Below are 27010 nucleotides of genomic sequence, written 5' to 3'. Positions count from 1 at the left end.
TGCAGCAGATCCGAAAGGCAGCCCCACTGTGCGGGGCTGTGAGCCCTTTGTAGTCAGCTGGTAACAACAACAACAACAACAACAACAACAATAACCACAACAGCAGAGGCAGCTCCGAAGCACAGGTGGCTCCACAAAGACTGATTTTCCACAGTCTTTTGAGGGTTTACCTTGACAGGAAACCAAATCCATGGAGAAATGCTCAGAGGAGACAGAAATCAGAAAAGAACAGGCACCAATGAAAGAATTTGTTGTCTACAAACATTAAGGAGAGCTGGAGCAACAGAGCCCTTATTTTCTTGGAGAGAAACACTTCGTGTGATTCGGCCAAAGGTTTAGTAGTTTTGAATGCACTAAATTAAGTGCATTAAAGATTAAATTTTGACAATTAAATTGAGGTTTGGAATCTACTGTTGTGAACAAGTGCCATTTTCAGAACAGAAAGAATATTATCAGGTGTTTACAGGAGAGGATGGAATCTGCCCAACCTTTCAGCAGTTTGCCAAAAAAAAGGCCTTTATGTTGTTCAAGAGCAGCATCTCAAGTTCTAATCCCTGAGGATGGGGCTTTAAGAACTTGGAGCCTCATCACAGATGAGCAGGCTGAGTTCTGAAGAGGACCTTGCCTGTGCCATTTGAAGAACCACACTGCTTGTCTTCAACCTTAGAGATTTCGGCAAAGTCTCTGTACTGCAATGACTTGCGAGGAGTCAGGAGTCTAAAGAGAATTTAGGAACCCTAATATTCTCTTGGGTTTAGCCCTCTGCACACAGGAGTTCACTAGGTCATTCACTAGGTCAAAGCCTTCTGCTCAACCAGAAACCATCTCTGCCTTTGCCTGGAGTGTAGATGGAAGCTCAGGAAAACTGAATCCAGCCCCAGCTGCCCTCAGAGGCAGAAGGAACAGCCACAGTGCTCTGTTGCTTCCTCTCTTCCTTTAGTAGAACTAAAGCTGACATGCATACCATGGACTGCTGTACCAGCCAGGAAATACATGATACGTACTGAGGTCATCAAGGTAAAGTTGTGTTAGTGGGGACAGCGTTGGCGGCTGGTGCGGGATTTTCTTTGGAATCCTTTTCTTCGGAATGCTTTTCTTCCGAGTGTCTCCTTTCCCGGTGCTTGTGCTTGGCATTTCAGTGTTGGCAAAGGTGACTTTTTTAGGTTGTGGTTCTGCAGCAGCAACAGGCCTCTTGAGGATCTGTGGCAAGAATTAGGTTCTGTCAGAAAGGTGGCTTGCAGAGCTGCCCTGAGATCATAGTTCAAATGCAAACCCTTGGGAAGATGCTGTTGGCCACAAGTCAGGCTCTTAAACTGTCTCTTGCTGCCCACTTCACAAAGTGAATGGACGAGAAGAAAAGACTGGATTTACACGAGTTCATGGGCAGTTTCCTCTTCAATTTTCATGCATTTTCTCAACTAGGTCGTGCAGAGGGGCAACTACCCTCTAGGGCACAGTTATTGCTGTGTGTCCTGCAAGGGACACTCTGACTCAACTTGGAAGTTCAAAACCCCTTTTCCAGGTGTCAGTGGCTGGGCTGAAGCACCATGTCATGGCAGGGCTAGAGTCCTCAAAATCTTCAGTCCCAAAGAGCAAGCGCTGTCTGCTCAGGAACTTGCAGCTCTGAATGACACCAAAGGCAGTGCTAACCAAAGCTGGCACTTACTGGTTTTATCTCTTCAGGCTTTACTTTTCCAACAGCCACAGGTTCCTTCTCCACTTCTTTCTCTTCAACCTCCTGTCCAGAATCAGAGGGGGCCAGAAGAGGTTCTGGTGCTGCTGTTGTGTCCTGGGGAGAGTCAGTAGAGTCAGGGACAGTCACCATTCTGTCCCTTGCAAGGTTGGATAGTTACACACAATAACAAAAGGGTCATTTCACAAAAGGCCACTTTCTTGTTCAGTTTGCTTAGATTTTCTCAATTAGGCTATTCAGACGGGCAGGTAACCCCAGGGCACAGTTATTGCTATGTGTCCTGCCAGGGACACTGGCTCAACTTGGAAGTTCAAAACCCCTTTTCCAGGTGTCAGTGGCTGGGCTGAAGCACCATGTGATGAAAGGACTCCAGCCCTCACACTCTTCAGCCATGAAGAGCAAGCTTGCTCTCATCACAAGTTCTAAATTACACCAAAGACAATGCTAATGTAGTCTGGCACTTACTGATTTAATTTCTTCAGGCTCTGCAGCTCCAACAACAGCCACGGGTTCATCGTCCACTTGCTCTTCTTTACCCTCTTGTCCAGAAAGACAGGGAGCCAGCAGAGGTTCTGGTACTGCTGTTGTGCCCTGGGGAAAGTCAGTAGTGTCAGGGACAGTCACCGTTCTGTCCCTTGCAAGGTTGGATAGTTACACACAATAACAAAAGGGTCATTTGACACAAGGCCACTTTCTTGTTCATTTTTCATGGTTTTCTGAAATAGGCCCTGTGGAGGGGCAGGTACATCCAAGGGACAGTTTCTCCTGTCTCCGAGGAATCCTGCACGGCAATCTAAAGACTAAACAGGAAGGGTCAAAATCCCTTTTCCAGGTGTCAGTGGCTGGGTAGAAGCACAGTGTCATGGAAGGACTCCAGCCCTCGCACAGTCTTCAGCCATGAAAAGCAAGCTTGCTCTCATCACAAGTTCTAAATTACACCAAAGGCAATGCTAATGTACTCTGGCACTTACTGATTTAATTTCTTCAGGCTCTGTGGCTCCAACAACAGCCACGGGTTCATTGTCCACTTGCTCTTCTTTACCCTCTTGTCCGGAAAGAGAGGGAGCCAGCAGAGGTTCTGGTGTCACGTTTGTGCCCTGGGGAGAGTCAGAAGATTCAGGGACAGTCACCATTCTGTCCCTTGCAAGGTTGGATAGTTAACACGCAATAACAAAAGGGTCATTTCACACAAGGGCCTGGCCAATTTCTTGTTCATGGATTTTTCTGAAATAGGCCCTGTGGAGGGGCAGGTACATCCAGGGGACAGTTTCTCCTGTCTCTGAGGAATCCTGCACAGCAATCTAAAGACTGAACAGGAAGGGTCAAAATCCCCTTTCCCAGGTGTCAGGTGCTGGGTAGAAGCACAGTGTCATGGAAGGACTCCAGCCCTCACACTCTTCAGCCAGGAAAAGCAAGCTCGCTCTGATCACAAGTTCTAAGTTACACCAAAGACAATGCTAATGTAGTCTGGCACTTACTGATTTAATTTCTTCAGGCTCTGCAGCTCCAACAACAGCCACGGGTTCATCGTCCACTTGCTCTTCTTTACCCTCTTGTCCAGAAAGACAGGGAGCCAGCAGAGGTTCTGGTACTGCTGTTGTGCCCTGGGGACAGTCAGTAGTGTCAGGGACAGTCACCGTTCTGTCCCTTGCAAGGTTGGATAGTTACACACAATAACAAAAGGGTCATTTCACACAAGGGCCTGGCCTGGACAATTTCTTGGGCTGAAGCACCATGTCATGGCAGCACTCCAGCCCTCACACTCTTCAGCCATGCATGGCAAGCACTGGCTGCTCAGGAACTTGCAGCTCTGAATGACACCAAAGGCAGTGCTAAACAAAACTGGCACTTACTGATTTCATTCCTTCAGGCTTTGCTCTGATGTTTTCCTTCTCTGCTTGCTCTTCCTTACTCTCTTGTCCAGAAACAGAGGGAGCCAGCAGAGGTTCTGTTGATGGTGTTGTGAACCTCTCTGTAAGGAATCTCCTGGCTGCATCGAGCAGAGGACTGTTGTTGGTGAGACTATCAGATTTTTCTAAAACTGGATGCTGCCCAAAGAAAAAAGCAAAGAAAGGAGCCATTACTTTCCAAATGCAGTTTCCCACAGGCTCCAGCGGGATTCCTCTGGTTACCAGCAATACACATCAGGAGGACTGAGGGCACTATCTACACCTCCAACTTCATGTCCAGGACCTTGCTATCACAGGCAAACATGGGCCATAAGGCCATTATTCAATTTCTCAAGGTGTCTGCAGCAAGGAGGTTTGCCTTGCCAGTGCTCAGGAATGCCACTTGCTGTCTCGGGCCTTTTCCATTTCAGAAAACTCAAAGGACTCCCTTAGGTTCCTCTTCTCTAAAGACTTGGGCTATTTTAGGTGTGAAAACTGATGAGGAGCATAAGCCCCTCCTCGGGAAATTCCCGTACCTCTAAGCAAGGTCAACCTCAGGAGGATGCAGGCCTGTGTGTTGTTCTGAAGAGCACTGAGGTGGAGGTTCTCAGCACCCAGACAAGAGCAGGGACACAAGGGGCAGAGCGCTGATGGACTCAGCTCTGGCTTGCAGGGAGAGCAGTGTGTGCATTCCAGCCCTGCCCCTCCCTGTGCTGGCTGCCACCTTCCTTCCCAGCAGGGACAGCCCAGTGGCACCTTCTGCAGCTCCCTCTCTCTGCCACAAAACCTGCCAGAACCCTGGAGCACTTCTGGCCTGCTTGAATGTGCCAGGCAGCAAATGGGGCTGGGACAAGGCCCGCTCAGCTGTCCCTCCTTGGGTGGCAGAAACCTCAAAGAGTGGGGCAGGAGGGACAAGCTGGGCCCCCTCTGAGGCTCACAGTGAGCTCCCCACAGCCCCTTCCTTCTCCCAGGCCATTAATACTCTGACCACTTGGCTGGGACTGCTTCCTTGGGTCCCCCTCCACCAACACCATTTCAGCCTCTGGACCTGCTATTATTCTACTCCAGCTCTTTTTGCCACCAGGTACAACCAAGTGTCCTCCCAAAGTACAAGCCAGGGCCACAGACAGGACCAGATGGTGGAACAACTTTCCTTGGAGGAAAGGCCATGAGAGATGGCACTGGAGAAGAGAAGGTCCCAGGGAGAGCTTATTGTGGCCTTTCAATCCTTCAAGGGGACATATTTTTTCAAAGGGCCTGTTACAATGGGACAAAGGGTCATGGTTTTCAAGTGGAAGAGGATAGATTCTGGTTACATCTAAGGAAGTCATTGTTTAGAATGAGGGTGCTGAAACAGTGGCACAGGAAGTGGATACCCCATCCCTGGTCAGGTGGGACAGGGCTCTGAGCAACCCGGTCTAGTTGAAGATGTCCCTGCTCGTTGCAGGGGGGTTGGACTAGATGCCACTTAAAGGTCCCTTCCAAGCCAAACTATTCTGTGATGCTACTTAGTTGTCATTTGAAAAGCACCAAGACTGGGGATTAGTAGGAGAGGAGGCCTCCTGATGACTCTGAGTTTAGCTGATGACAAAGCCCATCCCTGGAGAGGTGTTTCACCTGCAGCCACTTTGTCTGCAGAAGCTGCCTGGTAGGCCATTGGGGCCTCACATTCCCGTACAGGTAAGACTGCAGGATGGATCGGAACATAGACGGCGGATTTCTGGGAGTCTCCAGCTGGGGTGGCACGTCCTTAGGATTGGGACAAAGGAAACACAAGACAGCCATTAACATGCACTTGGTCCTACGGGCCTCAGTTCTACAGTGCGTATGTGCCAGGCCAATTTAACTCTCTATCAAATAAGGGGAGTTGAAGCCCCTCCACAGTCCCAGCTGCCTCTCAGTGGCAGGGCATTACATCCCATTGTCCCAAATTTGCTCTCTTTACCAACTAGTTAGACAGTGCTGCATATTGCTCTGACTTAGATGTCCCACCACGGCTAAAAGCAGCAAACAATCTTCTGCCTGCAAACCCAGACTTTCCTCTGTTTAAAAGCTCTTGAACAGAAAATGAGAAAACGGCCAGGGATGCCTTGGCTGCTGCTGCTGCTGCTGCTGCAAAGGCACTGACATGGACTTTCTTTCATGGACTTGCTTTCAGCCTCTCAGGCTGGCACTCTGTTGTAACAGGCCAAGCTCACAGCTCGCTCCATGATTCTTAAAACTAGGAACGTCAAAGCTTCCTTTTCCACTCACAGAAGGACGGGCTGCTCTCTGTCTACCTCCATATCCACTGGTGATTCCTCCGTCTGCAATGGGCAAGGCAAAATGAAGCAGATGCTGTCAGAAAACTGCCTCTTGTGGGGAATCCCATCACACAAGGCAACCCAAATAAAGAGCATTTTTCTTTCACAACATCTCTCCAGGAGCAACAGTTCTTTTGCACAGCAAGCAAGAGAAGAGGACAAAACCCCACATTCATCTTCTTCTACAGTTTCCTGTCTATTTTTTATGCTGTTTTCCCAGGAAATAAAACAAATAGAAACTCCATCAAGCAAATGTAAATTGTCCATTAACAGTCAATGCTTCTGTTCTGCCCAAGAGCTAAAGCAGCTTTAGTTGAAGAGCTAAAGAAGTTTCCTCTTCTTTTTTTTCTCCTTTTTTTGTTCTGTTAGCTTTTGGTTTTTCTTTTAATAAATGGCAAGCATCAGTTCTCTTTAGCTTGCTGAAAATGGTTCCCCAGAAAAACTGTCCCAAAATCCCCTCTAGCCATTCTGTCATAGCACACGAACAGCTCCTGGGTTCAGGAGCCTGCACTGTTTGCAAGTTGGCATTTTATTTCAAAAGTCATTGGTGTGATCAAATCCTTTAATTATGGAATTTAACAAACAGGATGCTTTCCCCTCAGTTCTGGACATAACTGAACAGTTTTGAGAACTTCTGAGAAGCTCTCCCAAGCCTGCATTTTGGAAGTTGTACTGGTAGAACCAGCAAAGTGAGGAAATTACAGACTCCACAGGCTATCCAGTGGAGGGCACAGAACCCCCTCAAGTTCCATTCCAAATGCTGTCCACACACAGACCCCTCCTTTTCAGACAAAGCTGTTGACAGGAGTTCTACCAAACTAAGGGCATCTTAAGGGCAGTTTTGTTTCTAAATCATCTCAGTGCCTAAGGAAGAGCATAAAGAACACAGCCATGCCAAAGCCAGGTATGCTGCCCCCAGGAGCAAACACTACTCACCTCTCGGGACATCCATCACCTGGCAGGGCCTGTCTGGAGAAAAATATAAATTTGATGAAAGGAGCACAAAATCATGAACTGCAGCACAGATTTGCCGAAACATGTCAGCAAAGCTGTGCTGCAGTCCAAGGGGCACAGCCCCTTGGGGGAGGGAAAAGAAAACCGTTCGCTGGTTTGCAGGGTCTCCACTGAGAGCTCCTCGATCTGAAAAATCCTCTTCGATGCCCGTTCGCAACTCTCCGCTGAGAAATCCTCAATCCGAAGACTCCTCTGCGATGAGCACGCGACGAACTGCACCGCAAGCCGAGGCCCTTGGTGCCTGAATGAGAGCGTTCCACGGACACTGCAGTGGCCACCCAGCACTTCAGTGACATCACAGCAGCAGTGGGGCAACAGTCCTGTGACATCACGGAACCAGCCGTTCAAGGTTCCCCACGCTGCAATGGTTTTGGGTGGCTTCTTGACCCCTGGAATGTTGAATCTTGCTCTCCTGCTGGAGCCTGACCTCCCTTTCTCGCAGTGACTTGTCAGCTTACCTCCCGATGTAAAGCTCACCTTTCTGCCTAAAACTCATCTGGAAATCAACTCTGCTCTTCCATGGAATAATGGAATAATAAGTTTTGAATCTCTGTCTGTGTGGAGGCCTTTGACTGGTCACCCACAGCCCTCAGCACTGTGAATAAAGTGACGCCTTGCTTTTTAACAGTAGCATTGCAGGGTTTGAGAGTTCTATTATCCCGAGGATTTCAGAGGTATTTGACAACTCCAGGAAGAGAGAGATTCCTTCCCGGCAGCCCTCACGGCACAGCCCTCGCTGCACCAAGCTGGGCTTCTCCCCTTTTACCGTGGAGAGGCTTGGAGGACATTCAGAACAGCTGTGATTGCCTGACATGGACAGCATTTGTTGTCAATCCCTCAGGGACACGTCCGTGTTCCACACGTGGCAGGGAGCCCTTGGAGCAGCTGTCAGAGTGGGGGTGCCCCCGTGGGTGCTTCCTGCCCGTTCTCCCCCCTTTGGCCACTTCTCCCATAGCCACTCAAGTCAGACTTTCTCCCAAGAAAGTTCTCTGCCCAGCACTGAGCTCCTGGTGCACCTGCAAAACCCAAATTCCCTTAGGCTTGTGGGAAACCTACAGGGTCACAAGCCTCAGTGGACATGGAGCTCTTAAATCCTTCTCCTATCCAACTTCTGTGTGCGGGTAGGATTTTCTGGGGCCCTGACTAGCCTTTCTGTCTGCTCCAGTGGAATATCAGGGCCACGGAGCAGCGGGTGTGTGTGAGGGGGTCTCCCTCTTTGCTGCCTGCTGAGGGGAAGGTGCTGAGAGACTGCGCATGCTCCGAGAGCGAGGTGAACCGTTCGGTGAGAGGCAGACTCGAAGCCTTCATCCCCTACGACCACCCGAGAGAAGTGGGCAGGCGCCAGAAGGCGTGTCCCGAGATTTCCATAGACCAGCGCCCACTCTGGGGTAGTTCCTGAATATGTAAAACCGTGCGATGGATATGGATGACCTACGGGGAGAAAACGGGAGCCGTGAGGGGGGAGCGCTCGCGCGCGTCCGGCAGCGTAATAAACAACGAGCGGCTTCATAGCGCCTGTGGCTCTTGAGTTTTACTAGCGTCGCCTTTTCCCGGCATCACTGAGGCCTCAGCTGAGATGGGGTGACCCCCAGGCTGAAGCAAAACCGCTGCGGGCTGAAGCAGCGGGGCACAAGGGCTGAGATGAGAATGGCTCTGGGCTTAGACAAAACCGGCGGCAGCTGAGGCGGGGGGGGGGGGCAGTTATGAGGCAGAAAGGGCTGTGGGCTGAGGCAAAACCGGCAGCGGATTGAGGGGAAAATTGGTGCGGGCTGAGGGGAAAATTGGTCCGAGCTGAGGCAAAACCGACTGTGATCTGAAGGAAAAATGGCTGAGGGTTGAGGGAAAAATTGGTGCGGGCTGAGGGGAAAACACCTGAGGGCTGAGGCAAGAACAGTTGCCGATGAGGCGGGGCGGCCCCCAGACTGAGGCAGCAGCGGCGACGGTTCTCAGCCTGGGCGATGGGGTGGGGCGGGGGGAAGAGGCCAGGCACTGAGCACAGTGGCGAGGAGTCTCCCTACAGCTCCCCGGCCCCACGCCGTCCCGCTGCCAACTTGAAGGAAGCCCCAGTCCCGTCCCGTCCCGTCCCCCACCTTTTCGTTTTTCCTTTAATTTTTTCCTGTTCCCACACAAATACATACATATATGTGTATATATATATATATTTGTATATACATATATATACACACTATATGTACACACTATTTACCCAGTCTCTCTCTATATATACACACACACAAGTATGTACATTATCTATATAAAAGGGAGCATTATATAAGGGGCTACAGTGCAGGAGAGTTATGGGGTGTCGTGCAAATGCCCTATAGAGTACAGGCCAAGCAGAATGTCTGTACATCTGCATTTATTATTTCTTGGAAGTAGTTGGAACAGACAGGGTTTGCCCATCAGAAGGAGCTGAGTTCCCAAGCTGGGAACACAACTGGCTGTGCTGATTTACAAGGCTTCTGGCTTCCCCCGTGAATCCCAGGCTGCCTGCTCCCCGCATGATAGCCAAGGCTGGGCAGGGACGATGCCCCCTCACTGTGGGCTCCAGCTCCTAACAGAGCTGGGCAGTATTTTTTAACAACTTGTGGGAAAAACAGGGTTTTTTGGAGGGTGCTGCATTTATGTACATACTCAGGCCACCTTCAGCAGAGAGTCCCTCGGAAATGAAAACGGGGGAAATGGGTGGGAAATGTTTCATTTCGGCCTTTCATAACTTCAATGTGAAGTGTCTGAAGCAAAAGGTTTACAAACACATATTCAGGGACTTCTGCCTCCGCCTGCCCCGCTGGCAGCCGCGAGAGGGCGATCTGTATCCATTCACCCACCCATCCTTCCATCCGTCCAGGTAAAACCATGGCCAGGTACCGACGCAACACACACACACCGATAAATACAGGGTATCGTTTACAGAAGACATCATACATTATCCTATACACGATATTACACCTCTCTCTACAGTGTGTAGCACCTATAGAAGGGCCTCCGAATGTCTATAAAAATACATATTTATATACATATACTACAGATACACACAATATATATTTACACAAACGCTATATATATACACTACATATATACACACTATATACACAGTCTATATACAAACACATATATACATTATCTATATACAACGGTTATAATTCTACAGTACATTGTGTAGATACACACAATATATATTTACACAAACTCTGTATATATATACATATATATATATATACACTACATATACCCTGCCTCCCAGGAATGCTGTGCCTGACGAGGAACACCTACTCAATTTCACAGATCCATCCATTCCCAGAAGAATATTGCCACTTTTGATGTCTCTGTGGATCACTCGATTTGAATGAAGGAAGTCCAGGGCTTTCAGGCACTGAGATTAAACACAGAAACACAAGGAGAAAATTAATTAGGCTGATTTTTTTCCCACAAAAAAGGAAATGGCTCTAAAAGATCAAATTTCCAGGTGACACATCAATTGCAGACATACCTCAAGTGGCAAAGTTTGGAATAATAAATAAAATAAAATGAAATTAAACTAGAAAGGAAAGTACAACAACATTATAGGAGTATAATAACAGAGTACAGGAAATGCAGTGAGACTGGCAGGCCGTTCACTTGGATGCTCTTTTCTTCTCCACATCATAACAGCAATGCAGAAACAAAGCTCTGAAGAGGAAATCACTCCTGTTCTTACCACCTTTTGCAAAGAACCATCCTGTCCAAGCTGTCAGAAGCACGGTCAGCATCCCTTACCTCCCAGCTGATAGAGGCTATCATCTCTTGCTCAAGAGCTTGAATGGAGCTAAGGTGAATCCCTCCACATATTCCATCACCAGCCAGAGTTCTTCATTGAAAAGGTAGCTGAAAGAAGAAACCCACAGCATGGAGATGAATGGGCCCAGCTAAATGACCTTATGGGAAAGACCGCAGTTGAGTTTTCTTGCCAGGTCACTTGTAAATGAAGAGAGAATCTGAGCAGGCTAAATGAGAAAGGCTCATCTGTGAAAAAGGAGATGTCCTAGATGGCAAGCAAGGCAAAAATGCAGTTTAGTGACAGCAGAGAGAAATCTGGAACCAGGACATTGCCATCAGCTGCTTCATCATCTTAACTCCTCCCTTCCAGCCTGAACTCCAGGAAGCAGGCAACACAGACTTCTCCATGGGAGGAGAGTGTGCACCACTGAGGGCAGATGTTGGTCAACCCCTTGGAAAGCATTGCATAGAGTGCATTCAGAAACAGGGAAAACCATTTAAAACCTGGCACATTGTGTGGTTGTGCAAACAAGAGCCTAGTCTTCCTGGCATCCACAGCAACAGAAAGTAGAGGGAAAACCCCAAGGGCAATAATTTCTAGGTGGGTTTATCAGCACATATCATTAAGGCACAGAAAAGATGATCAGTTTGAAAAAAACCAGACCCCAAAAGAACAGGGAGGTAGTGAACTGAAGGGCTGTGGCTTTAGGAAGACATGGCAGATGGAGGTTTTGGAAGACACGCTTCAAACTACCTATACCAGAAAAGGCCAAGGCAGACACAAGGCAAGCTCCTCCCTGAAGGAGCTAAGAGACCTGTGCCCTGCACCTCCCATCCGCTGCTGGTGGAAGAGTTGAGAAATAATGAAGAGCTCCATGTTCTTCCAGTGACCAAAGTGGCTTTTTAGCCCTTGGCTTGCAGTGTGTCAATGATGTGATAATCCCAGAACCACTCACCTGTCTATATAGTGAATGATATTGGGGTGCCTCATGCTACTCAGGACAACTTTTTCGCTTTGATGCTTTTGGTCTCCAAGTAAAATCTTCTTGATGGCCACCTAAAGAGAGATGAAAAGCCACAGACTTGAGAAGTCTGTTGCACAGGACCACAACGCACATGGAGCAGGTGTCTTTGGAATGATGGAGCCAGGCTGGGCCAAACTGCCTGGGATTAGACACCAGAGCTTCTTAACTGACAGGACAAGAGGCGATTCCTCCACTGGCCCTTGTGTGCCAGTTACAGGACACATGGCTATAGACATTTTGCCTTGTAAACTCTGGACAAATGGTCTCCAAACAATCAATCCATAGTGTGGGAAATCCCATCCTGAAAGGTCATGAGGGTTACACAGAAAAATATAATCCCTGTACTTTGTAACATCTTGAAGTTGGATTTTGCAACTCTAAAGAACGTTTTTAACCCAGTTCCTATTGGCAATTCTTTTCTGGGTTTAAAAAGGAATAACCCATTCTAGGGTATTTTATGGGTGTGGCCGGGGTTATGAGCAGTGCTCAGGGCCTTTAGATCCCTTGCAGACTCCTGTGTAAGTGCACTTCCCAAGTGCAGCACTGCAGCTGGGTAAGGAGCCACCAAGTAGCTGATGCATTAGCATAGTCAGTAAATAAGTCTGAGCAAAGGTGTCCTTCTCTGAAAGATACCCCTGCCCTCCTTGCCTTCTTTTGGGGACATAATAAGGACAAGGTCTGTCCAAACCGTGTGTTGCAGGCTGACACTTGTCTGCCCTCAGAGGAACAGTCTCTGCAGCAAAGATCTCGTGGCCACCCAGAGCTGTGGCCACAGCTCCCAGCGGAGGGGAAAGCACTCGAGAGCTGCACAATCTGCCGGGGGTGCTGGCCCTTACCTGTCCTCCTGTGGCAATGTCAACTCCTCGGAAAACTGTTCCACAACTCCTAGAAACAGAGCAGCAGCCAAGAAAGGAGAAGGTGTTTAGGCCCTGGGTGAGAAAGCCAGCCCAGAGAGCAGAGCTCTGCTGCCCAGTGTTTATAAAACACTCGGCTTCAGCAGCAGCCCAGCAGCCCTCTGCCATGCAGGGTGGCCAGGAGAAAACATAGGACATACTCAATGTCCTGCTCCTTGTTACAGGCAAGAGACTGCCAGCATTGAGTTGTCTTTGACAATGCCTTCTGACCACAGTTATTAAATACTGATCAGGACTGACAGACAGGAGGATGTAAGCCCAGTGTCTGCCCATGTTTGCAGCTTGCCCGACTGCATGCTTGATAGGACACCAGCAAAATCCCTGGCCCATGGTTTTATGGAAGTAGCTGAGATTGGACTTACCCTTGGCCAATTATCTGCTGTAAAGTGTATTTCTTCGTAGGGTTCTCCTCACTCACAATGCCCTCTGAAAGAAACAACATGAAAGATGCTCGTGTGAAACAGAGATACCACCTTGCAGCAGATCCAAAAGGCAGCCCCACTGTGCGGGGCTGTGAGCCCTTTGTAGTCAGCTGGTAACAACAACAACAACAACAACAACAACAACAATAACCACAACAGCAGAGGCAGCTCCGAAGCACAGGTGGCTCCACAAAGACTGATTTTCCACAGTCTTTTGAGGGTTTACCTTGACAGGAAACTAAGCACATGGAGAAATGCTCAGAGGAGACAGAAATCAGAAAAGAACAGGCACCAATGCAAGAGTGCGATGGATATGGATGACCTACGGGGAGAAAACGGGAGCCGTGAGGGGAGAGCGCTCGCGCGCGTCCGGCAGCGTAATAAACAACGAGCGGCTTCATAGCGCCTGTGGCTCTTGAGTTTTACTAGCGTCGCCTTTTCCCGGCATCACTGAGGCCTCAGCTGAGATGGGGTGACCCCCAGGCTGAAGCAAAAACCGCTGCGGGCTGAAGCAGCGGGGCACAAGGGCTGAGATGAGAATGGCTCTGGGCTTAGACAAAACCGGCTGCAGCTGAGGCGGGGGGGGCAGTTATGAGGCAGAAAGGGCTGTGGGCTGAGGCAAAACCGGCAGCGGATTGAGGGGAAAATTGGTGCGGGCTGAGAGGAAAACACCTGAGGGCTGAGGCAAGAACAGTTGCCGATGAGGCGGGGCGGCCCCCAGACTGAGGCAGCAGCGGCGACGGTTCTCAGCCTGGGCGATGGGGTGGGGCGGGGGGAAGAGGCCAGGCACTGAGCACAGTGGCGAGGAGTCTCCCTACAGCTCCCCGGCCCCACGCCGTCCCGCTGCCAACTTGAAGGAAGCCCCAGTTCCACCACCCCCCCCCCATCTTTCCGTTTTTCCTTTAATTCTTTCCTTCCCCAATTCCAAGCCATACCAAAACCCCCATCAATGGGGCTTCCCAGCTATGAATAACAACAAAAGTTAATTTAATAATGAAGTGGCTGCAAAGATCAGAGTAGATACTTGCCACCGCCCGGTGCGGAAGGAAACAGGGACGCGACACAGAACGGTCTGACAAGGCAGAAGGAAGGGGTGCAACAGCTATTTTATTAGGAGGAACGAGGACTTATGTAGGGTTCAGGTGAGGGAGGTCCGATAACCGGGGCGGAGCATGGGACGGACATCTCAGGGTGCCACAGGACTGGGGAGTAGGGAGAAGGAGGGAGGAACTTGGGAGGAGTCAGGTATCTGGGGCCAATGGGAGCTCACTCCGCACTGCGGCATTTTCTGGCCAATCAGTGTGGGATGAGCGGGAAAGCAGGGGAGAGTAAGGGAGAAAACAACTTTTGGTGGGAATAACTGGGGACAAGTTCAGACATGTCTGGGGTAGTACAAGTCAAGGGGATTGATACAGAGGTATATGTGTGGGTACATTAAACTGGCTTCAGAACTGGGTAAAAACATGGAAGTCCATAAGTTGGTGTTTTCCTCAAGCACCATTCAGGTCTCTGCAAGCTCGGAAACGCTGCCATTCTGTTTCTTGTTCCTCCACACATACGTTGGCTGTTTTCCAAGTCCTTCTTTACTCTGCCTCCTTTGCGAGTGGAGGCATATCAGTGTTGGGAAAGGAGACTTCTTCAGGTTGTGGTCCTGCAGCAGTGCCTGCCATTGCAGAGCTCTTGAGGATCTGTGGCAAGAATTAGTTTCTGTGAGAAAGGTGGCTTGCAGAGATGCCCTGAGATCATAGTTCAAATGCAAACCCTTGGGAAGATGCTGTTGGCCACCAGTTGGGCTCTTAAACTGTCTCTTGCTGGCCACTTCACAAAGTGAATGGACGAGAAGAAAAGACTGGATTTACACGAGTTCCTGGGCAGTTTCCTCTTCAATTTTTATGCATTTTTGAACTGTGCAGAGGGGCAGGTATCCCCAAGGGACAGTTTCTCCTGTCTCCTGCAAGGGACCCTGACTCAATTTGGAAGTTCAAAACCCCTTTTCCAGGTGTCAGTGGCTGGGCTGAAGCACCATGTCATGTCAGGGCTACAGCCCTCACAATCTTCAGCCATGCATGGCAAACACTGTCTGCTCAGGAACTTGCAGCTCTGAATGACACCAAAGGCAGTGCTAACCAAAACTGGCACTTACTGATTTCATTCCTTCAGGCTTTGCTTTGACAACTTCTTTCTCTGCTTGCTCTTCTTTCCCCTCTTGTCCAGAAAGAGAGGGACCCAGCAGAGGTTCTGGTGCCTGTGTTGTGGATCTCCTGGCTGCATCAATCAGAGGAGCCATCTCGTCAAGACTCTTGGATTTCTTTAAAAACGGATGCTGCACCCAAAACGAAAGAAAAACCAATAGAGCCATTACTTTCCAAACACAGATTCTCACAGGCTCCAGTGGGATTCCTCTGGTTACCAGCAATACACATCAGGAGGACTGAGGGCACCATCTACACCTCCAACTTCATGTCCAGGACCTTGCTATCACAGGCAAACATGGCCCATAAGGCCATTATTCAATTTCTCAAGGTGTCTGCAGCAAGGAGGTTTGCCTTGCCAGTGCTCGGGAATGCCACTTGCTGTCTCGGGCCTTTTCCATTTCAGAAAACTCAAAGGACTCCCTTAGGTTCCTCTTCTCTAAAGACTTGGGCTATTTTAGGTGTGAAAACTGATGAGGAGCATAAGCCCCTCCTCGGGAAATTCCCGTACCTCTAAGCAAGGTCAGCCCCAGGAGGATGCAGGCCTGTGTATTGTTCTGAAGAGCACTGAGGTGGAGGTTCTCAGCACCCAGACAAGAGCAGGGACACAAGGGGCAGAGCGCTGATGGACTCAGCTCTGGCTTGCAGGGAGAGCAGTGTGTGCATTCCAGCCCTGCCCCTCCCTGTGCTGGCTGCCACCTTCCTTCCCAGCAGGGACAGCCCAGTGGCACCTTCTGCAGCTCCCTCTCTCTGCCACAAAACCTGCCAGAACCCTGGAGCACTTCTGGCCTGCTTGAATGTGCCAGGCAGCAAATGGGGCTGGGACAAGGCCCGCTCAGCTGTCCCTCCTTGGGTGGCAGAAACCTCAAAGAGTGGGGCAGGAGGAACAAGCTGGACCCCCTCTGAGGCTCGCAGTGAGCTCCCCACAGCCCCTTCCTTCTCACAGGCCATTAATACTCTGACCACTTGGCTGGGACTGCTTCCTTGGGTCCCCCTCCACCAACACCATTTCAGCCTCTGGACCTGCTATTATTCTACTCCAGGTCTTTTGCCACCAGGTACAACCAAGTGTCCTCCCAAAGTACAAGCCAGGGCCACAGACAGGACCAGAAGGTGGAAGACTTTTCCTTGGAGGAAAGGCCATGAGAGATGGCACTGGAGAAGAGAAGGTCCCAGGGAGAGCTTATTGTGGCCTTTCAGTCCTTCAAGGGGACACATTTTTTCAAAGGGTCTGTTGCAATGGGACAAAGGGTCATGGTTTTCAAGTGGAAGAGGATAGATTCTGGTTACATCTAAGGAAGTCATTGTTTAGAATGAGGGTGCTGAAACACTGGCACAGGAAGTGCATAACCCATCCCTGGTCAGGTGGGACAGGGCTCTGAGCAACCCGGGCTAGTTGAAGATGTCCCTGCTCGTTGCAGGGGGGTTGGACTAGATGCCACTTAAAGGTCCCTTCCAAGCCAAACTATTCTGTGATGCTACTTAGTTGTCATTTGAAAAGCACCAAGAGTGGAGATTAGTAGGAGAGGAAGCCTCCTGATGCCTCTGAGTTTAGCTGATGACAAAGCTCATCCCTGGAGAGGTGTTTCACCTGCAGCCACTTTACCTTCAGCAGCTTCTTGGCCGTCCATCGACGCTTCGCATTCCGATTCAGGCAGGACTGCAGGAAGGAACGGAACACAGGCGACAGTTCTCTGGGAGTCTCCAGCTCCGGTGGCACATCCTTAGGCTGGGACAAAGGAAACACAAGGCAGCCATTAACCATCCCTCCCTGAGGGGAAGAGCTCCAGCACAGGCCAGTCCTTGCTTTCTGAGACTTGACCTGGGGCTTCTCCAGGAGCCCTGATCAACATTTGAGCTTAAGGAAGCAGAGAATTTTCAGCATCCAGACCAGTCCTGCTAATTGCCTTCATCTCTTTTTGCTGCCTTCTGCAAGGCAAATGCAATCCAAAAGAAGTCTTCCATGAAAAGTCAGGGACCTTTTTCAGAAAGACTGGAAGACTGACATTTTCCATAATTGTTGCCTTCCTCAGGAATTAACTGTGCAGCATTTAACTTGGTTTCAGCTCTTAGTCATGGGGTTTTATCCCAGTATACCTTCCTGGCCTATTGCACACTCCTTTGGTGTAAGAATGGGTCATTTCATTTTAGGGAATTAGCATCTACAACTGCAAACTTGAAAATACATTGGCTTACTACAAGGAGCTGTGCTAGAACCTACTTTTAGAAACGTACTGGCTAATACATACTTGTGGCAGTACTAGAAGCAGTGACCTGCCCTGAAAGGCTCAGGTAAGCAGTGGGCACTGGTCCCAGTTTGAAAAGACTTCTGGCCTGCAGATCCCCTTGAAATGCTTTTCACAGTAATTCTCCAACGGGAGAATCCTGCTGCTGAAAAATTCCTGCCATTGGGAGATCCAGCTCCAAGGGAGTTCAAAGAGCACAGGAGGAATTCAAGCATTGTGGGAGGCCAAAACGGCCCATTTCTGCACTGGCACATGTCGCTTCTCCTGTGAGCAGATGTGCTCCAGGACACTTTTAGACGTGGGCCTTGGTGGGACTAGTTCAAGCTGATGTGAGTGGGAGAAAGATATGGCTCAGGGGAGAAAGGCAGGGCTCTCTGACAGTATTTGCACCTTACCCGTGTAGGACCATCCACCATTTCTAGTGCTGTGATCCCAAGGGCCCAGATGTCCACTTTGGCATCATATCTGTCTCTTCTCAACATTTCTGATGCCATATAGAAAGGAGCTGCAAAAAATGACCTCCATGTCTTTCGCTGGGGCTTCAGCCAAGCACATAAGCCAAAATCAACTGCAGAAAACAGAAATAATGTTAAAACCGGCTTGAATTATGAAAGCAAGCACAAGAATTCCCCACTCTCAGTCTGAGAGCACAGTGTTGAATCTAGCTGGAAGAGTGGCTGTGCTCTGTTTCCTCTGGAAGGGACATACCCAAACCAAAGGCACTCTTGACAGCCTCATCCTCTCTAGAGCTCTCTGCACATTGCAACTCTGCTCTCAGCTTACAGCAGTGGGCTGGGCACTCCCACCAGCACCACTTTTGGGGAACTGGCAGGCACTCAAAGGCAACCCCAGACCCTGCCTCCCAGGAACGCTGTGCCTGACCAAGAACACCTACTCAATCTCACAGATCCATCCATTCCTAGAAGAATATTGTCACTTTTGATGTCTCTGTGGATCACTTGATTTGAATGAAGGAAGTCCAGGGCTTTCAGGCACTGAGATTAAACACAGAAATGAGAGAAAAAAATTAATTAGGCTGATTTTTTCCAACAATAAAGAAATGGCTCTAAAAGATCAAATTTCCAGGTGACACAACAATTGCAGACATACCTCAAGTGGCAAAGTTTGGAATAATAAATAAAATAAAATGAAATTAAACTAGAAAGGAAAGTACAACAACATTATAGGAGTATAATAACAGAGTACAAGAAATGCAGTGAGACTGGCAGGCCGTTCACTTGGATGCTCTTTTCTTCTCCACATCATAACAGCAACGCAGAAACAAAGCTCTGAACAGGAAATCACACCTGCTCTTACCACCTTTTGCAAAGAACCATCCTGTCCAAGCTGTCAGAAGCAAGGGCAGCATCCCTTACCTCCCGACTGATAGAGGCTATCATCTCTTGCTCAAGAGCTTGTTTGGAAATGACATCGCCTAAGGTGCATCCCTCCACATATTCCATCACCAGCCAGAGTTCTTCATTGAAAAGGTAGCTGAAAGAAGAAACCCACAGCATGGAGATGAATGGGCCCAGCTAAATGACCTTATGGGAAAGACTGCAGTTGAGTTTTCTTGCCAGGTCACTTGTAAATGAAGAGAGAATCTGAGCAGGCTAAATGAGAAAGGCTCATCTGTGAAAAAGGAGATGTCCTAGATGGCAAGCAAGGCAAAAATGCAGTTTAGTGACAGCAGAGAGAAATCTGGAACCAGGACATTGCCATCAGCTGCTTCATCATCTTAACTCATCCCTTCCAGCCTGAACTCCAGGAAGCAGGCAACACAGACTTCTCCACGGGAGGAGGGTGTGCACCACTGAGGGCAGATGTTGGTCAACCCCTTGGAAAGCACTGCATAGAGTGCATTCAGAAACAGGGAAAACCATTTAAAACCTGGCACATTGAGTGGTTGTGCAAACAAGAGCCTAGTCTTCCTGGCATCCACAGCAACAGAAAGTAGAGGGAAAACCCCAAGGGCAATAATTTCTAGGAGGGTTTATCAGCACGTATCACTAAGGCAAAGAAAAGATGATCAGTTTGAAAAAAACCAGACCCCAAAAGAACAGGGAGGTAGTGAACTGAAGGGCTGTGGCTTTAGGAAGACATGGCAGATGGAGGTTTTGGAAGACACGCTTCAAACTACCTATACCAGAAAAGGCCAAGGCAGACACAAGGCAAGCTCCTCCCTGAAGGAGCTAAGAGACCTGTGCCCTGCACCTCCCATCCACTGCAGGTGGAGGAGTTGAGAAATAATGAAGAGCTCCATGTTCTTCCAGTGACCAAAGTGGCTTTTTAGCCTTTGGCTTGCAGTGTGTCAATGATGTGATAATCCCAGAACCACTCACCTGTCTATATAGTGAATGATATTGGGGTGCCTCATTCTCTTTAGGACCGTAACTTCATTTACAACTTTTTCGCTTTGATGCTTTTGGTCTCCAAGAAAAATCTTCTTGATGGCCACCTAAAAGGAGATTAAAAGCCATAGACTTGAGAAGTCTGTTGCACAGGACCACAACGCACATGGAGCAGGTGTCTTTGGAATGATGGAGCCAGGCTGGGCCAAACTGCCTGGGATTAGACACCAGAGCTTCTTAACTGACAGGACAAGAGGCGATTCCTCCACTGGCCCTTGTGTGCCAGTTACAGGACACATGGCTATAGACATTTTGCCTTGTAAACTCTGGACAAATGGTCTCCAAACAATCAATCCATAATGGAGGAAATCCCATCCTAAAAGGTCATGGAGGTTTCCGAAAAAAAAAAAAAATACAATCCCAGAACTTTGTAACATGTTGAAGTTGGATTTTGCTACTCTAAAGAACGTTTTTAACCCAGTTCTTATTTGCAATTCTTTTCTGGGTTTGAAAAGGAATAACCCATTCTAGGGTATTTTATGGATGTGGCCGGGGTTATGAGCAGCGCTCAGGGCCTTTAGATCCCTTGCAGACTCCTGTGTAAGTGCACTTCCCAAGTGCAGCACTGCAGCTGGGTAAGGAGCCACCAAGTAGCTGATGCATTAGCATAGTCAGTAAATAAGTCTGAGCAAAGGTGTCCTTCTCTGAAAGATACCCCTGCCCTCCTTGCCTTCTTTTGGGGACTTAATAAGGACAAGGTCTGTCCAAACCGTGTGTTGCAGGCTGACACTTGTCTGCCCTCAGAGGAACAGTCTCTGCAGCAAAGATCTCGTGGCCACCCAGAGCTGTGGCCACAGCTCCCAGCGGAGGGGAAAGCACTCGAGAGCTGCACAATCTGCCAGGGGTGCTGGCCCTTACCTGTCCTCCTGTGGCAATGTCAACTCCTCGGAAAACAGTTCCAAAAGCCCTAGAAACAGAGCAGCAGCCAAGAAAGGAGAAGGCGTTTAGGCCCTGGGTGAGAAAGCCAGCCCAGAGAGCAGAGCTCTGCTGCCCAGAGTGTTTATAAAACACTCGGCTTCAGCAGCAGCCCAGCAGCCCAGCAGCCCAGCAGCCCAGCAGCCCAGCAGCCCTCTGCCATGCAGGGTGGCCAGGAGAAAACATAGGACATACTCAACGTCCTGCTCCTTGTTACAGGCAAGAGACTGCCAGCATTGAGTTGTCTTTGACAATGCCTTCTGACCACAGTTATTAAATACTGATCAGGACTGACAGACAGGAGGATGTAAGCCCAGTGTCTGCCCATGTTTGCAGCTTGCCCGACTGCATGCTTGATAGGACACCAGCAAAATCCCTGGCCCATGGTTTTGTGGAAGTAGCTGAGATTGGACTTACCCTTGGCCAATTATCTGCTGTAAAGTGTATTTCATTGCAGGGTTCTCCTCACTCACAATGCCCTCTGAAAGAAACAACATGAAAGATGCTCATGTGAAACAGAGATACCACCTTGCAGCAGATCCGAAAGGCAGCCCCACTGTGCGGGGCTGTGAGCCCTTTGTAGTCAGATGGCAACAACAATCACAAGAGCAACAGAGGCAGCTCTGAAGCACAGGTGGCTCGACAAACACTCTGTTCCTTTAGTACAGCTAAAGTTGACATGCATACCACGGACTGCTCTACCAGAAGTGAAATACATGATACGTACTGAGATCGGCGAGGTAAATACTTGTTAGTGAGGATATCAGTTGTGGCTGGTCTGAGCTTTTTGTCCCTGTGCTGGTTTCCCCAGAGCTTTTCTTCCCAGTGTTTGTTTTCTGTGTGCATTTTTTCCCAGTGCCTCTTTTGCCAGTGCTTGTGCTTGGCATTTCAGTGTCGGGCAAGCAGTCTTCTTTAGGTTGTGGTGCTGCAGCAACACCTGCCATTGCAGAGCTCTTGAGGATCTGTGGCAAGAATTAGTTTCTGTCAGAAAGGTGGCTTGCAGAGATGTCCTGAGATCATATTTCAAATACAAACCCTTGGGAAGATGCTGTTGGCCACAAGTCAGGCTCTTAAACTGTCTCTTGCTGCCCACTTCACAAAGTGAATGAACGAGAAGAAAGGACTGGATTTACACGAGTTCATGGGCAGTTTCCTCTTCAATTTTCATGCATTTTCTCAACTAGGTCGTGCAGAGGGGCAACTACCCTCAAGGGCACAGTTATTGCTGTGTGTCCTGCAAGGGACACTCTGACTCAACTTGGAAGTTCAAAACCCCTTTTCCAGGTGTCAGTGGCTGGGCTGAAGCACCATGTCATGGCAGGGCTAGAGCCCTCACAATCTTCAGCCACAAAAAGCAAGCGCTGTCTGCTCAGGAACTTGCAGCTCTGATTGACACCAAAAGCAGTGCTAATGTACTCTGGCACTTACTGATTTCACTCCTTCAGGCTTTGCTTTGACAACTTTCTTCTCTACTTGCTCTTCTTTCCCCTCTTGTCCAGAAAGAGAGGGAGCCAGCAGAGGTTCTGGTGCCGCTGTTCTGGGTCTCCTGGCTGCATCAATCAGAGGAGCCATCTCGTCAAGACTCTTGGATTTTTTTAAAAACCGGTGCTGCACCGAAAAACCAAAGAAGAACAAAAGGAGCCATTACTTTCCAAATGCAGTTTCTCACAGGCTCCAGTGGGATTCCTCTGGTTACCAGTAATACACATCAGGAGGATGTAGGGAACTATCTAGACCTCCATCTTTCCTCTGAGGAAAGGCCAAGACAGATGGCACTGGAGAAGACAAGGTCCCAGGGAGAGCTTATTGTGGCCTTTCAGTCCTTCAAGGGGACACATTTTCTCAAAGGGCATGGTTGCAATGGGACAAAGGGTCATGGTTTTCAAGTGGAAGAGGATAGATTCTGGTTACATCTAAGGAAGTCATTGTTTAGAATGAGGGTGCTGAAACACTGGCACAGGAAGTGCATAACCCATCCCTGGTCAGGTGGGACAGGGCTCTGAGCAACCCGGGCTAGTTGAAGATGTCCCTGCTCATTGCAGGGGGGTTGGACTAGATGCCACTTATAGGACCCTTCCAAGCCAAATTATTCTGTGACGCTACTTAGTTGTCATTTGAAAAGCACCAAGAGTGGAGATTAGTAGGAGAGGAAGCCTCCTGATGCCTCTGAGTTTAGTTAATGACAAAGCCCATCCCTGGACAGCTGTTTCACCTGCAGCCACTTTACCTTCAGCAGCTTCCTGGCCGTCCATCGACGCTTCGCATTCCGTTTCAGGCAGGACTGCAGGAAGGAACGGAACACAGGCGACAGGTTTCTGCGAGTTTTCAGCTGGGGTGGCACGTCCTTAGGCTTGGGACAAAGGAAACACAAGACAGCCATTAACCATCCCTCCCCGAGGGGGAGAGCTCCAGCACAGGCCAGTCCTTGCTTTCTGAGACTTGACCTGGGGCTTTTCCAGGAGCCCTGATCAACATTTGAGCTTAAGGAAGCAGAGAATTTTCAGCATTCAGACCAGTCCTATTAATTGCCTTCATCTCTTTTTGCTGCCTTCTGCAAGGCAAATGCAATCCAAAAGAAGTCTTCCAAGAAAAGTCAGGGACCTTTTTCAGAAAGACTGGAAGACTGACATTTTCCGTAATTGTTGCCTTCCTCAGGAATTAACTGTGCAGCATTTAACTTGATTTCAGCTCTTAGTCATGGGGTTTTATCCCAGTATACCTTCCTGGCCTATTGCACACTCCTTTGGTGTAAGAACGGGTCATTTCATTTTAGGGAATTAGCATCTACAACTGCAAACTTGAAAATACATTGGCTTACTACAAGGAGCTGTGCTAGAACCTACTTTTAGAAATGTACTGGCTAATACATACTTGTGGCAGTACTAGAAGCAGTGACCTGCCCTGAAAGGCTCAGGTAAGCAGTGGGCACTGGTCCCAGTTTGAAAAGACTTCTGGCCTGCAGATCCCCTTGAAATGCTTTTCACAGTAATTCTCCAACGGGAGAATCCTGCTGCTGAAAAACTCCTGCCATTGGGAGATCCAGCTCCAAGGGAGTTCAAAGAGCACAGGAGGAATTCAAGCATTGTGGGAGGCCAAAACGGCCCATTTCTGCACTGGCACATGTCGCTTCTCCTGTGAGCAGATGTGCTCCAGGACACTTTTAGACGTGGGCCTTGGTGGGACTAGTTCAAGCTGATGTGAGTGGGAGAAAGATATGGCTCAGGGGAGAAAGGCAGGGCTCTCTGACGGTATTTGCACCTTACCTGCGTAGGACCATCCACCATTTCTAGTGCAATGATCCCAAGTGCCCAGATGTCCACTTTGGCACCATATATGTCTCCTCTCAACATTTCAGGGGCCATATAGAAAGCAGTCCCAACGACTGACCACCGTTTCTTCTGCCAGGGCGTAAGCCAAGCACAGAAGCCAAAATCAACTGCAGACAAAAACAAGGACTGTTAAAACCAGCTTGAATTATGAAAGCAAGCACAAGAATTCCCCACTCTCATTCTGAGAGCACAGTGTTGAATCTAGCTGGAAGAGTGGCTGTGCTCTGTTTCCTCTGGAAGGGACATACCCAAACCAAAGGCACTCTTGACAGCCTCATCCTCTCTAGAGCTCTCTGCACATTGCAACTCTGCTCTCAGCTTACAGCAGTGGGCTGGGCACTCCCACCAGCACCACTTTTGGGGAACTGGCAGGCACTCAAAGGCAACCCCAGACCCTGCCTCCCAGGAACGCTGTGCCTGACCAAGAACACCTACTCAGTTTCACAGATCCATCCATTCCTAGAAGAATATTGTCACTTTTGATGTCTCTGTGAATCACTAGATTTGAATGAAGGAAGTCCAGGGCTTTCAGGCACTGAGATTAAACAAAGAAATGAGAGAAAAAAATTAATTAGGCTGATTTTTTTCCCACAAAAAAGGAAATGGCTCTAAAAGATCAAATTTCCAGGTGACACATCAATTGCAGACATACCTCAAGTGGCAAAGTTTGGAATAATAAATAAAATAAAATGAAATTAAACTAGAAAGGAAAGTACAACATTATAGGAGTATAATAACAGACTACAAGAAATGCAGTGGGACTGGCAGGCCGTTCACTTGGATGCTCTTTTCTTCTCCACATCATAACAGCAACGCAGAAACAAAGCTCTGAACAGGAAATCACTCCTGTTCTTACCACCTTTTGCAAAGAACCATCCTGTCCAAGCTGTCAGAAGCAAGGGCAGCATCCCTTACCTCCCGACTGATAGAGGCTATCATCTCTTCCTCAAGAGCTTGAATGGAAACAACAGCAGCTAAGGTGCATCCCTCCACATATTCCATCACCAGCCAGAGTTCTTCATTGAAAAGGTAGCTGAAAGAAGAAACCCACAGCATGGAGATGAATGGGCCCAGCTAAATGACCTTATGGGAAAGACTGCAGTTGAGTTTTCTTGCCAGGTCACTTGTAAATGAAGAGAGAATCTGAGCAGGCTAAATGAGAAAGGCTCATCTGTGAAAAAGGAGATGTCCTAGATGGCAAGCAAGGCAAAAATGCAGTTTAGTGACAGCAGAGAGAAATCTGGAACCAGGACATTGCCATCAGCTGCTTCATCATCTTAACTCATCCCTTCCAGCCTGAACTCCAGGAAGCAGGCAACACAGACTTCTCCATGGGAGGAGAGTGTGCACCACTGAGGGCAGATGTTGGTCAACCCCTTGGAAAGCATTGCATAGAGTGCATTCAGAAACAGGGAAAACCATTTAAAACCTGGCACATTGTGTGGTTGTGCAAACAAGAGCCTAGTCTTCCTGGCATCCACAGCAACAGAAAGTAGAGGGAAAACCCCAAGGGCAATAATTTCTAGGTGGGTTTATCAGCACGTATCATTAAGGCACAGAAAAGATGGTCAGTTTGAAAAAACCAGACCCCAAAAGAACAGGGAGGTAGTGAACTGAAGGGCTGTGGCTTTAGGAAGACATGGCAGATGGAGGTTTTGGAAGACACGCTTCAAACTACCTATACCAGAAAAGGCCAAGGCAGACACAAGGCAAGCTCCTCCCTGAAGGAGCTAAGAGACCTGTGCCCTGCTCCTCCCATCCGCTGCTGGTGGAGGAGTTGAGAAATAATGAAGAGCTCCATGTTCTTCCAGTGACCAAAGTGGCTTTTTTGCCTTTGGCTTGCAGTGTGTCAATGATGTGATAATCCCAGAACCACTCACCTGTCTATATAGCGAATGATATTGGGGTGCCTCACACTCTTCAGGACTGCAACCTCAGTTACAACAAGCTCCCTTTTGTTCTTTCTGTCGAGAACAAAAATCTTCTTGATGGCCACCTAAAGAGAGATGAAAAGCCACAGACTTGAGAAGTCTGTTGCACAGGACCACAACGCACATGGAGCAGGTGTCTTTGGAATGATGGAGCCAGGGTGGGCCAAACTGCCTGGGATTAGACACCAGAGCTTCTTAACTGACAGGACAAGAGGCGATTCCTCCACTCGCCCTTGTGTGCCAGTTACAGGACACATGGCTATAGACATTTTGCCTTGTAAACTCTGGACAAATGGTCTCCAAACAATCAATCCATAATGGAGGAAATCCCGTCCTAAAAGGTCATGGAAGTTTCACAAAAAAAAATACAATCCCAGAACTTTGTAACATGTTGAAGTTGGATTTTGCTACTCTAAGGAATGTTTTTAACCCAGTTCCTATTTGCAATTCTTTTCTGGGTTTAAAAAGGAATAACCCATTCTAGGGTATTTTATGGATGTGGCCGGGGTTATGAGCAGTGCTCAGGGCCTTTAGATCCCTTGCAGACTCCTGTGTAAGTGCACTTCCCAAGTGCAGCACTGCAGCTGGGTAAGGAGCCACCAAGTAGCTGATGCATTAGCATAGTCAGTAAATAAGTCTGAGCAAAGGTGTCCTTCTCTGAAAGATACCCCTGCCCTCCTTGTGTTCTTTTGGGGACTAAATAAGGACAAGGTCTGTCCAAACCGTGTGTTGCAGGCTGACACTTGTCTGCCCTCAGAGGAACAGTCTCTGCAGCAAAGATCTCGTGGCCACCCAGAGCTGTGGCCACAGCTCCCAGCGGAGGGGAAAGCACTCGAGAGCTGCACAATCTGCCGGGGGTGCTGGCCCTTACCTGTCCTCCTGTGGCAATGTCAACTCCTCGGAAAACTGTTCCAAAAGTCCTAGAAACAGAGCAGCAGCCAAGAAAGGAGAAGGCGTTTAGGCCCTGGGT

General features: G+C 48.8%; 1 protein-coding gene and 1 long non-coding RNA gene across 5 annotated transcripts in view; one reads left to right on the top strand and one right to left on the bottom strand.

Annotated features, from left to right (window-relative positions):
• LOC127470847 (uncharacterized) overlaps positions 1–25530 on the top strand; it is an 83001-nt gene extending 57471 nt beyond the window's left edge. For 2 of the 4 annotated variants that reach the window (XR_007904425.1, XR_007904426.1), the window contains exon 3: positions 25089–25530. This is a non-coding gene — a long non-coding RNA (uncharacterized LOC127470847). Of the gene's footprint in view, positions 1–18894; positions 18981–25088 lie in introns of those variants that run through there. The other 2 variants (XR_007904423.1, XR_007904424.1) reach the window with 1 other exon arrangement.
• Positions 1–27010, bottom strand: part of LOC127470375 (uncharacterized) — a 181219-nt gene that overhangs the window by 86507 nt on the left and 67702 nt on the right. The window contains exons 30-36 of the mRNA XM_051785824.1: positions 23008–23130; positions 15160–15339; positions 3172–3297; positions 2665–2790; positions 2159–2284; positions 1667–1789; positions 1005–1200 (exon numbers count right to left, since the gene is read on the bottom strand). Of these exons, the coding sequence (XP_051641784.1) occupies positions 1005–1200; positions 1667–1789; positions 2159–2284; positions 2665–2790; positions 3172–3297; positions 15160–15339; positions 23008–23130 (1000 nt within the window). The remainder of the gene's footprint in view (positions 1–1004; positions 1201–1666; positions 1790–2158; positions 2285–2664; positions 2791–3171; positions 3298–15159; positions 15340–23007; positions 23131–27010) is intronic.

Source organism: Manacus candei, unplaced genomic scaffold (genome assembly GCF_025592945.1).
Source record: "Manacus candei isolate 608988 ecotype Guabito, Panama unplaced genomic scaffold, ASM2559294v1 h1tg000003l, whole genome shotgun sequence".
In the NCBI taxonomy this organism is placed as follows: Eukaryota; Metazoa; Chordata; class Aves; order Passeriformes; family Pipridae; genus Manacus; species Manacus candei.
This window is presented reverse-complemented; position numbering and strand designations above follow the sequence as displayed.